We start from the raw sequence: 13,539 nt of genomic DNA on the forward strand, positions 1-13,539 counted from the left end.
GTTTTCTTGATTCATTCCTTAAAACTTTAGTGCTAATATTAAACTAAAATTCATCTATGTATGTGAAGTGTAAACTGCGTAATTAAAGTTACCGTTCTTATTATACCCATTGTTGCCTCAATCTCCACTGCACTGAAATCAATTTATATGATAGTATATACAAGAAATATTAATGTCCTAAAAATAAATTATTTGATAGCCTATTTTTCTAAATTGAAAAATCGGTTGGAAAATCCCCTTGCGACTTGTATACAGTACCCATTGATACCAGGAATTACAAATATTTGTGATCACCCCAAAACTGTACTTCTTATCAATGTTAACAGTTGAATCATTGTGGACTGACCATTATTCTTTACATTCTTCCCAGAATAAATTGAATTATTAAATATATTATAGTAAAAAACAAAAATATAAATTCTATTGTGAATCTATATCAAAAAAGTAAGAAAGCTACAAATGACTGCTGCCCATTTGGAATAAAAGCAAAATATTGCGGTATTATTCTCAAAATATACCAAAATACTATAAAATTACGAATTGTCTATTTGGTATATTGATATGGTGCTATACTCAAGATATAATATGTAGTGCAAAATATACCAGATTGTCAGCCACAGCAACTAAGACAACTAGTAAGTAGGCGTTTTTCCCATACAAAAGTATTTCTTTAATAACTTCGACAATTTTTATCTGATCGCAACCAAATTTTCAGGAATATCGAAGACTAAAGTTATAATATATACCAAAATATATACCAATATATACACTATGCGGAAGTGGGCGTGGCAAAAATAAATTCTGTCGAAAAAAAATTGCTAAATCTCTTATATTCTCTGACGGACATGGCTAGATCGTCTCGGCTGTTGACGCTGATCAAGAATATACATATATACTTTATAGGGTCGGAGATGCCTCTCTATGCATGTTACATACATTTCCTGCCGGAATAAAGTTATAATACCCTTCTAAGGATAGCGCGTAGCGGTAGTAACGTCAATTACAACAGCAACATACGCAGCAATATTATTAAATGAAGAGAAAACAACAGAAGACGCGATAGTAGCTTTCTCATTATTTATTTTTTTGGACGTTGACGTACTAATGGCAGTACCATCAAGTGGCCAGCGATACCAAGCACGGGATTGTTGATGCGCGGACAAAACAAAATAAATTTATGAACAGCATGCATTAATCGAAAACCGCTAATAAATATTAAAAGACGCTGGACAGCTAATTAAATACACAAGTAATACTATATTAATAGGGAAGCAAAATATGTTAGGATATAAAAAGTAATTAAATACTCTATAAATATTCTAATAATAAGCTTTTAAGCAGAGGAATACATTCACTGGAGCAAACTACGTTATTGAGATTATTCTAATTCACACACAGAATACGGAAGGGATCATGGCAAGCAAATTTAGTAGTTTTACGTGAAATGAGAAGAGGAGGAAAATTCCTAGTGATCCTGAACGGAACCGCAAAACTAAATTGACTTAACAGCTCCAAAGAGTCTATTTCACCATTAATTAGTCTCTATATGAAAACAGCACCTTGCATAGTTCTACGGTCAGAAAGGGAAGGACGGTTTAGTAACAAAAGTCAACTGCAATTTAAACTAAGAAGAGAAAATATCAAAAATTGTTTCTGTACCGACTCAATCCTATCTTGATAAACCCTATCCTGGGGATTCCAGACAAGAGATCCATACTCAAGGATAGGACGAACCAGTAAGACGTACAAAGTTTTAGTAGTGAAGGGATCGTTGAATTTTTTCGACCAGCGTTTTTTACATCCTAGTACATCCCTGGCCCTATTTACAATAACCAGAATTTGTTTATCAAATTTTAGTTTTGCATCAAGCAGAACTCCTAAGTCATTCACAGACTCAATTCGCTCTAGAGGACTATCATATAAAATATAGTTGTTTACCTGGGAAGAACCCCTACAGAAGGTCAAAAGCTTACATTTATTGCAATTGAGATGTAACATATTTACTCTACACCAAGATTCAAGACGCTTAAGGTCACATAGCAACAGCGAGCGCGCAAGACTATCATTAAATGTCAGGCTTAACGTCATCAGCGTACATAAGTACACGGGAATGCTCTATAACAAAAGAAAGATAATTTATGAACAAAGTGAACAATAGAGGACCCAAATGACTACGCTGGGACACACCAGAAGTAACTTGGACACATTTAGATTCAAAACCATTATAATAAACATTCTGTATTCTGTTGGAAAGATATAAGGAGATCCACTCAATTAGGCTATGAGGAAACCCTAAAAGATCAAGTTTATACAGTAAGAGGTGATGATTTACTGAGTCGGAGTAATCACATCCGTTTGCATTTTATTCTCGAATCTTTTAATTACAATAAATGCATCATTGATGATACGACAATAAGTTAGTAGAAATGGATCTAGATTTCACAAACCCATGTTGGTAAGTTGAAATTATAGATTTACACAGATGTTACAGTTGAGAAGTTATGATCTTTGAAAATGCTTTCGGAATCGCAGACAAATACATAATAAGGTTGTAATATAGGGCTGTAATAATATGAGCCATATACATATTTAAATACATTTGAAATGTCACATTTCAGCAGCACTTTAGACTGCGCTGCATTGTTTAAAATTTCCGTTATTTCTGCATCATTCCATTTTTCCGCCGCATCATTCCATAAGCGGATTTACGTAAGAGAAGGACAGTCTATGCTATGGACACATCATTGATGATACGGCAATGATGTGAACTATTTAGATAGATATTTATCAAATTTTAACGCTTTTAAATATATTTCGAAATTTTTGCGATTCTTTAAAAAAAAACGATGTCGAAAAAATATTCATAAAATTTCACATTTTTGGTTGATTTGTTTGTATTGCCCTTGTTATTCTTCAGCTTCCTGCCTGATGCTTACTTTTGCACCGCTAAACCCCTGTTTAAATGCGACTATGATGTAAGCATTTCCATAAATATCGATCAAAAACGAACAAAACAAAACAAAAAAAAATATTGAACATTATTTTCGGTATATTTTTTTCAGTTACGCGATATTTTATCGAGGAGATATCGAAACGGACTCACCCTAGACAATAAATATGCGTGTAAAGCTACGCGAATTCCGAAATCGATTACTTTGAACGGTCTTTTATTTATAATATGGAATGTGGTTGCGTACATTCTGGGCACCTGTTTTCCGTAAAAGCGACAAAAAAAAAATTCACGTCAAAGTTGGCAACAAAAACATACATGTACATATGTAGCTTTATCTAAAAAATCGATAATAATATTGTTTTTGTTTCCAGCCCTAGTATGGAGGCTGTAAAAACTAAATGTGAGCCTAAAGAAACTTTTTTGGTCAATTGTTTATACTTATGTACATATGTTAACGAGATGATTTAGACCCTATAAGAACATGCTTTTGAAATGGTTCATGACACTTCTTCCTCTTTTTTATACTAAAACAATAATTTATATAAGTTGGGTCAAGTTTTCAGAGACTCAATTTTTATGTTGAATTAAATTCTCCGCCCATAAGCAAGGTACTTAAGGGTTTATTATAAATGTAAATATAGATTAACAAAATCATCACAAATGAGAGAAAAGCTTTGAGTCATTGCTGAAATAACATCAGTTCGATTCGTGCCGTCTTTGTGCTTTGAGCTCTTGCCTTATAAAATTCTATCGCTCCTCGATCACAGAAATTTACCTTGAAAATGGATGAGGAACAAATGTGGAAAGGTTTCTTCAACAAAGTGCAGGAGATTAAAATGAACCCTCCAACGGAGCATGAACACCAGTAAGTAATTAATTATATGTACATACAGAATTATACATACATACATGCATAAGTACATTCATACATACATATGTATGTATGTAGGTCTGCTTAAAAGGTGAATCACAGCTTACTTCTTGAATTCTAGTAATGGGTAAAAGGTTAAAATAACATTGTTATTTATTTGTCTATAACTAAGATCATAATAAAAATTTTTTCAATTTACTATATGTTTATAGATATGTATGTATGTATGTCTGTAAATGTTGAACTTACTGAATGACACACATTCTATACATACAATACACATGTACATATGTATGTATGTACATACATATGTATGTTTTTAGAAAATCCAGTTTGACTAGTACACTGCTCCCAGTATGCATTTTGAGTCACAAAAGTATCTTTAGAGCAGTGGTTGCTATTAATATATTATATGTTTCAGTGAAAAAGAAGTAAGTATGTATGTAGTTCACTTTGTAACGCGTCGGTCTCAGTAAAAATTTTATTGGGTACATTTTTAGCCTTCTCATGCACTATATTTTCTCAAAAAAAACCGTGAAACACTCAGATGCACCATTTCATAAATTTTTCGATGGGAATATCCATTCTTTAATGGAGTTCTGACGTGATTTTCCTTCTCAATTGTGGCTCACGGACCCATTTTGTAAAATATTCTTGTCTTTTGATATCTAAGGCTTAAAATGTCGAAAATCTAACTTCTAAACATTGAAAATACTATGCACAAAGCAAAGCAAAGCACAAAGCGGTTAAATAAAGAACGGCTGTTTTCCTAGGAAACTGAACTTCGTACAGCTGCAAAATTGCTGGTTGAAATAAGCTGTGGTACTTTTTTTTCACCATTTTTTGTTTTTCGATAGTAAACAAAACATTAGAGAATAAATGAAAGAATATCTTGTATGTTAATACATTAAACTAAAATTCTGCGCTTAAAGGATTGAATGATTGATGACTGATTCAAAGTTGTCGGTTGGTGGTGGTTGAAATAAGCTGTGATCCACTGTACTACTGTGGGCAAAAAGTAGTAAGACTTTTTAATTTATATTTCGCGCGGAAATCCATTCGTCGAAATATTTTGTTTCTAGGTCGGCAAGACTGTCAGTAACTTCTATGCCAAATATCACATCAAAATAATCATTAGTGTTTAATATATGCTTGTTTTTCTGAAGTACAAAAAGTGCATTCGACGATTTTTGCAATGAGTGAAATTATTCAACCAAGAAGTTTCATTAAATTTTGTGTGCGGAATCAAATTTCGGGTGTCGAAATGTTCAAAATATTGCAAAAGGCCTTCGGTGATTCTACCATGTCTCAAAAAATGTTTATAAGTGGTACAAAGACTTCAAGGAGGGTCAAGAAAGAGCACGTCAAAGTCACTCAAAAATCAAGGTCATGATGATAGTTTTTTTTTTTCGATTTTCGTGGTGTTGTGCACTATGAAATTCTTCCATCCGGCCAAACTGTTAATAAGGAATATTATTTGAGGATTCTGCGTCGTTTGCTTGAACCAATTCGTCTAAAAAGACCAGAATTATGGGTCAACAACTGTTGGTTTTTGCATCACGATAATGCACCGACGCATACTGCATTGATTCTTCGTGGGTTTTTTTTTTACCAAAAATTCAACCAATGTCGTTCCACAACCACCGTATTCGCCTGATTTAGCTCCGTGTGGCTGGCTGTTCAGAAAACTCGAACGATCGCTCCGGGGAAACCGTTTTGAGTCAATTGAAGACATTAAACGAGAATCGCCACGCGTACTGAATATTTAAAATAGAATTTGAAATTTTTCACGATAGCACTAGAGCCCAGTTTATACTGGTCACATCACTGAAACTTTTAAAAAAGTAGAACCACCGCATCAGTCCATAAGCCAATAGAAAATGGACAGAAGAATGAGAAAATCGCCGATGCGATCAAATTGAAGATTATTGGTTTGATTCGAAGGAGCAAAGCCATTCGCGTATATTTTTACCACCAATTTAACACAACAGTTCTTGGGTGACACTGATTTGGAATGGTAAAATAATGACAACTAAATGAAATAATGTTATGTACCAAAAATTTTAATTAAAAAATATAATCCATAAGATAGTTATTTATATCCATGCAAAAACAAGGTATTTGAAAAGAATAAAATCCAGTATTATTTCATAGACCATATTCTTGGAATCTTACAATTGTCCATCTAATAAAGAGTTATGGCAAAAAACAGTTTATACATACATATGTATGTATTTATTTTCTTCAAGGGTCGGGACAAATTGCTCTGAAATTTGCAGCTTAAAGTGGTCTTGCAATATTTACACTTGGATTGCTGGTTTCCCAAATCATCAAAAAATTTAAAATTTTAAACAGTTTTGGCGGTGATAGAATTCTGCTCATTTTTTAAATGAAACAAAGTGCGCAAAAAAGAGTAACTAAGCACAAATGAACAAGTGAACAGAAAGGAGCAAGTGAACAAAAATGAGCAAGTGAGCAAAAATAAACAATAAAAAACAAAAAGGAAGGAACATCTTCACACGCTCAGTTTAGTGAACAACTCTTTTTTGTTCACTCACTCATAAGCAATCCAACATTATCTTACCATGAAAGCACGGAAATTATTATATCGAAGGCGGCACCAAATTCGTTGGTCGACGGAAGCTACAATTCCCAATGAAACTGAGGGAATGTACCCTTCAGCACACCACGTATAACATAACAGACATATGTACATGTAATGAACACAGTCGCTATACTCCAGGAATGTTATATGCGCTTAAATGCATACAATAGGTTGAACATAGTAGTCACATACATACATACATACACAGACATGTATGTAGGTGTAGGTTTACTTATATTTACATACTATGGACTCTATAGCTGCATATAACTTTCCATATAAAATTGTGTCCAAGTTCACAAAGCGTGAAGCCATCATGCATCCATGTCCACATATACACACATATAAATTGTAAGTGGGTGTGTGTGAATTGTTTGTTGTGTTGCGATGGTCACGTTTCCCTAATTTTTGGCTTTGGCCTGTTCTGTTTATGTATATTGAAATAGTTACACAATAGCGGTGTTAGAAAGCAGTTCTTTTATTTTATTTTTACTGTTGTCTTTACTTTGTTGCTCTGCATTACAGACTTATGTAAATAAGAATGTTAAATGCTAAAAATTATATACGTGTTTGGGTGTGTGTAACTCGTAATTCAATGAGTATATTATTTTCTTGAGGACGCTCTCAATTTAAATTATACAAGTTGTGAATTACTTCTTTATATAAATGAAGTTTAGGGACAGAATAAAACAATTTAGGAAACAACATGCCATACCTATATGTGGAAGTGAAAGGTACTTATATAAATATTCATTATTAAATTAAATATAAATATAAACAAATCGTAATTATAAAGCCATAATAACAAAAATGGTATGTCACAGTACTTATCATTTAGCATATGTACATAACTAAAAACGACGGCTAAACAACCAAAGTTAAAAACAAGTAAGAAAGTTACAGTCGAGTGTGCTCGACTGTGAGATACCCGCTACCCATTTTTAATAAGGGCAAAATATTGCGGTATTATTTTCAAAATATACCGAAAATACTAAAATATACCAAATAGTATGTTTGGTATAACGATACAGCACACCATTCAAAATATACCATAGACGACACAATGTACCAGATTGTCACCCAAAGCAACTCAGACCCCTAGTAAGTAGGCGTTTTTCCCTATACAAAAGTATTTCTTTAATAACTTCCACAATTCTTATCTGATCGCAACCAAATTTTCAGGAATCATAACTACTATAGTAATTATTGTATATACCAAAATTCGAAACTCTAGCGATTTGCGGAAGTCGGCGTGGCAAAAATTTGAAACAAACTTGATCTGCGTGCAAACATAACAAATGCTGTTGAAAATTATAGCTGTATCTCTTATAGTCTCTGAGATCTAGGTGTTCATACGGACAGACGGACATGGCTATATCGTCTCGGCTGTTGACGCTGATCAAGAATATATATACTTTATAGGGTCGGAGATGCCTTCTTCTACCTGTTACATACATTTCCTGCCGGCACAAAGTTATAATACCCCATGGGTAGCGGGTATAAAAATAGAAAAAAGGAATTTGGTTTGTGAACATTTTCATCCAAAGTAAATTATTTGGCTTATTTTAAAATATATTGCAAGATTGTCGTTTACGGATGCGACAAGTTAAGCACTGATGTGCGAAATCGTGTTTTTTGCGCGTAACTCCATTAAAAGAAACGTCCGTGTACGTGAGCGGCGTCACTTCGTTTCGCAGTTCCCAGCACAAAGATCTCGATACTCCTATACTAGAGTGTTTGTGGATGTCATGTCACCAGTTCCACAACTGCTTAAAAAACTTTTCCCAGATGAGCAAAATTTATATTTATCATACCCTCTATATATATATATATATATATATATATATATATATATATTATATATTATTATATATATTATATATATATTATATATATATATATATATTATATATTATTATATATATTATATATTATTATTATTATTATATATATATTATTATTATTATTATTATTATTATTATTATATATATATTATTATTATTATTATTATTATTATTATTATTATTATTATTATTATTATTATTATTATTATTATATATTATTATTATTATTATTATTATTATTATTATTATTATTATTATTATTATTATTATTATTATTATTATTATTATTATTATTATTATTATTATTATTATTATTATTATTATTATTATTATTATTATTATTATTATTAAAAAGTCGTTAATATTTTTAATTTTAGGCTACAGGATTCCGATGGAGGTTTTTTTGAAAAGTTCGGAGATTTGTTACGCCAAAAATCGCAATATGAAGAACATACGTTTGAAACTTCCTTAGCTCCATTTCGCGATGAGGATAAAAGTAATGATGGATCTTGTACAGACAGTGGATTGGCTAAAGATGTCAATTGTGCTGAAGTTGAAGTACAGAGTCTACATAGTGTATCTGCGGTGGAAAACATTAGTGAAGCCCTTTTCGACAAAGGGATTTGTATGAATGTAAGTTGGAAAATACTGTTTCTTTTTCTGGAAACATTTTTAGATCATCTTAAGTACATAGTACATTTTTATACCCGCTACCCATAGGGTAGAAGGGTATTATAACTTTGAGCCGGCAGGAAATGTATGTAACAGGTGGATGGAGGCATCTCCGACCCTATAGAGTATATATATATATATTCTTGATCAGCGTCAACAGCCGAGACGATCTAGCCATGTCCGTCTGTCCGTCCGTCCGTTTGAAACACTGGATCTCAGAGATTATAATTAAAAGAGCTATGATTTTTATTTGTTATGTTTGCACGCAGATCAAGTTTTTTTTTTAAATTTTTGCCACGCCCGCTCCCGCCCCCGCAAATCAAAAAAATCGAATAACAAGCGTAATTTTAAATAACAATAATTCCTATAGTAGCTATGATTCCTGATTTGGTTGCGCTCAGATAAAATTTGAAATTATTAAAGAAATACTTTTGTATGGGCAAAAACGCCTACTTACCAGGGTCTTAGTTGCTTTGACTGACAATCTGGTATATTGTGCCGTCTATGGTATATTTTGAATGCGGTACTATATCGATATACCAAATATACCATTTGGTATATCATCAGTATTTTTGCAGTATATTCGGTATATTTTGAGAAAAATACCGCGAAATATATTTCATTTATTCAAAATTTGTAGCGGGTATCTCACAGTCGAGCACACTCGACTGTAACTTTCTTACTTTATTCTGACTGTTCGTATAAATATCTAAATCTCACGAACTAAAACAAAAATATCTATATAGGGGTAGTTTTAAAGCTTTCTTTCATATATACGATAAAAATTTGTGACTACTGAAAAAATTATTGTAATCGGTCATTTTACTGAAGATGTGGGCATCTTACACCAACAATAACCGAGATAATAAAGCCGTGTCCGTCTGTCTGTATGTCCGTATTAATGTAGTTTTCAAAAATTATTAGATTGTTGTTCGCAGATCTAGTTTGATCGCAAATGAATACAAGTCTTAAAATAAATATTTATGTAGTAAATTGATATTCAAAATATAGCGTTTCATACATTTTAGTGTTTATAGTTTCTAAAACAAAAATAAAAATTAAAAGTTTAAAAGTAAAAAAAACTTTAATTCACTAAAATAAAGCGTTGCAAAGCAGAGCTTACATTAAATATGTTTCAATTTAAGCACGGGCACATACAATTCTCACATTTTGTATGTATGTATGTATGTATGCAGCGGGAAGTACCAATGGAAATATAGTGAGAGACGACAAATTTAAAACAATAAAGCTTATCGAAAGTATACAACTTAGTTTCACTTAATTATAGTTCATATTATTGATTATGTGTGATTAATAAAGGTTGCATACAGTTGGAGAACTTCTGAAAAGTAAAAATATTTTTATAAGTCAAATTTTAATTTTATTATACATTATTTTTGTCCTAATTTGCGTAATTAATAAATAAATTAGAATTTATAAAGTACTAAATCCTTAGACTTTTTTTTTTAAATCCTAATGCGTTTATAACCGAAATGTTATATAGACCAATATGCTTTTCGGCTTTCTAAATAGCAAAAATTTTAATCTTACATAAATGCTACAAAAAATTACATTAATTCACATGATCTAACTTATCTCGTTATCAACTTAACCAAAGTTCGACCTATAAGCAAATTAACATTATTATCAGGGAACGATTTTAATTTTGCATATACTATATGTACATAGATGTTTGTTTTAGAAAATACTTACCTACACAATGTATCATAAGATATGTATGCACATATAAATATTTACACTTAATGTGGACAGTTGGAAAACTTTTAGAAAGTAAAAATATTTGTATAAATGAAATTTTAATTTTATTATACATTATTTTTATCCTAATTTGCGTAATTAATAAATAAATTAGAATTTATAAAGTACTAAATCTTTAGACTTTTTTTTAATCCTAATGCGATTATACCGACATGTTATATAGACCAGACCCATATTTTTTTCGGCTTTCTAAATACCAAAAATGTAAATCTCACATAAATGCTTCAAAAAATGACATTAATTTACATGATCTAACTTATCTCGTTATTAAATTAACCAAAGTTCGACCTTCAAGCAAATTAACATTATTCCTAAGGAACGATTTTCATTTTACATATAGATGTTTGTTTTAGAAAATACTTATCTGCATAATGTACACATGGATATGTATGCACATGTATGTAGATATTTACACTTAATGTGAACAGCTTTTCTTGAATACTGTAGAAATCACATATTCCATTATCATTAAGCTTTTCTCTCAGTTCCAAAAATAAATCGTTCTCTCAGAGCACTTTAAAATTAAAATGTTTTTCTCTTTGGAGATCTTCAGCATCTGCTATAGAAAATAATAATGAAATTGAATTTTACTCATACACACTCAAATAAGCTCACGGCCAACGTATTAGCATTGTTACAGAGCTGTTCAATTTAATTTTTCTTACCCCTTTGAAGTATTTGTTAAATATGTGTTTCAACGGTTAAATGAAAAAGTATCAAAATATTTGCATAATCGCAATATTAAATGCTCAACGTAATTTTCTAATTTAAAAGTTTGTTAAATATTTTATATTTGAACAGTGCGTTCCGTGTACTGAAAATGAGCAATTTATCATTGCCCCGATTTTTAACTACTCAATGTGAACGTAATTCGTCTGGTAAAAAATTAAAAACTTTAAGTTTAAATCGAACGATTTATCAAGAGAACCATCATGCGCGTAAAGTGTTGTCTACACTTTCATTAAACGAAACGCCAGAGAGACATAAACGAATTCTTAACAGGAATGGAAGTATATCAAGTCAGCATTTTCGTGGAGTACATAAGAATTTATTGGAATCTCACTCGAAGGCCGTTTGTCATTCAATGACTGTAAGTAAACATTCTGCCCAAGTACTGTGTTAATTTCACAAAAATTGGGAGGCTATTCAAATGTTTGTTTCTATATATGTAAGTATGTACATATGTATGTATTTGAACATAAACATTACTTAGTGTTGGAACCTACATATATTATATACACAGACACATGCAGCAGTGGATGCAGGTTCTATCCTGTGGGAGCTTTATCCGTAGAGAAGGATCAGTGAAAATGTGGTTGATCACAATATAACCAATAAGAAATCTACAATCGAGAGACATCGGCGCTGCACACTCGAGGCTTACATGTTTTGGTTGACAATGTCGCTCATTTACTATGATATATAATATTAAATTAAACAGTATAAATAACTTTTATTGAAAATGAGTAGAGTAATATCGTACTGTTTTGCTTTTATTCAAAACAGATAGCTTGCGTAGCTTTCTTACGTGTTTATTTAAAAAATAATAATGGTTGTGGTGCCTGTAATAAACAATATTCGATTTGAAAGGGAAAATTCTTTCTTTTTATTTTGTGTTTTTTTCTGACATGAGCTTTTGATGACGCTTATATATTTTGTTATAATTAATAATATTTGTGTTATTCTTTCTGATCTCGATCTAACGATTTACGGTCTAGGCATAAGACCCTTTTTTGTTTTTGGTCCATTTGTAGGTTTTTTCAAACAAAAATGAATGATCATCAGAAAAATTTTACAAGTCTGTTATACTTAGGCCTATAAAAAAGTTTCAGAAAAAGTTACTAAGTCCTATGGCGACATCGACCTTGAATCTGCGTTGGGTAGATTTATAGATTGGGATCAGTGTTGCCAGAGTCGCTTTTTTTCCGTCAAAACTGGCTTTTTCCAAATACCATTTACTTAAAAAAAATCCAAACAGCGGGGCAGCGGGAATTTTTTTTTTTTTTATTCATGTAAATGCTTTTTTTTAGATTTAGATTTTAGAACACACCAATTCTTATCGTAGCGTCACTAAAGGCAAAAGTGAATTGATCTTAAGTTCACTGTGTTTTAATTGTTTTAAAAAAAGTCAAAAGACTTAAAACAAAAATATCGGATGACACGGAAGACAGTTACTGCAAATGTACTATCACCGCAAAACTCTCTGATTTGCGCGCCCATATTTTGACCAAAAAGCATAAAAGTGCTAGGGGTGGCTTTATCATCAAATAGATGTTGTAGCTTTGTCGGTCAAGACGATGGAGCAAGAAGCAATGCTATGTCTTTTTGTGGCCGAGCATACATTGTTGGTAGTTAAATACTTTGAAGACGACAGCGCTATTCGTTTTTCTACTCGTTGTTTTCTACTTAAAATGAAAATACTTTTTATTCTAAATCATGCATTTATAGTTATGGCTTGCGTAGACTTGACAAATGCTGATATAGATATACTGTCCTAATAAATTCCTAAAAATTATAGGAACTGGATGAACATATGACAATAAAAATGAGGAGAATGAGGATAGTTTTAATGAAATTCTCCAAATATTGTGAATATTAGAGCAGCTGCTGTACAAATTCTATACATATGTTTCAATATAACCGATTTCGTGCGGTCACCCTGTGACTATCAGAAAGATATAGAGTATACAATGAATTAAAAAATCAGCTTTTTTTTCTCATTTTTCAGCTTTTTTTCATCGTTCTTCCCGTCAAAAACAGCTTTTTTTCAACAAACTTTGGCAACACTGATTGGGATAGATTTTTCTCACCTTGG

General features: G+C 31.6%; 1 protein-coding gene across 1 annotated transcript in view; it reads left to right on the forward strand.

Annotated features, from left to right (window-relative positions):
* Nucleotides 1-3,640: 3,640 nt before the first annotated feature.
* Nucleotides 3,641-13,539, forward strand: part of LOC133836408 (protein unc-13 homolog 4B) — a 28,466-nt gene continuing 18,567 nt past the window's right edge. The window contains 2 exon segments of the mRNA XM_062266886.1: nt 3,641-3,818; nt 8,651-8,906. Of these exon segments, the coding sequence (XP_062122870.1) occupies nt 3,736-3,818; nt 8,651-8,906 (339 nt within the window). The 5' untranslated portion in view covers nt 3,641-3,735.

This window comes from Drosophila sulfurigaster, chromosome 2R (assembly GCF_023558435.1).
Source record: "Drosophila sulfurigaster albostrigata strain 15112-1811.04 chromosome 2R, ASM2355843v2, whole genome shotgun sequence".
In the NCBI taxonomy this organism is placed as follows: Eukaryota; Metazoa; Arthropoda; class Insecta; order Diptera; family Drosophilidae; genus Drosophila; species Drosophila sulfurigaster.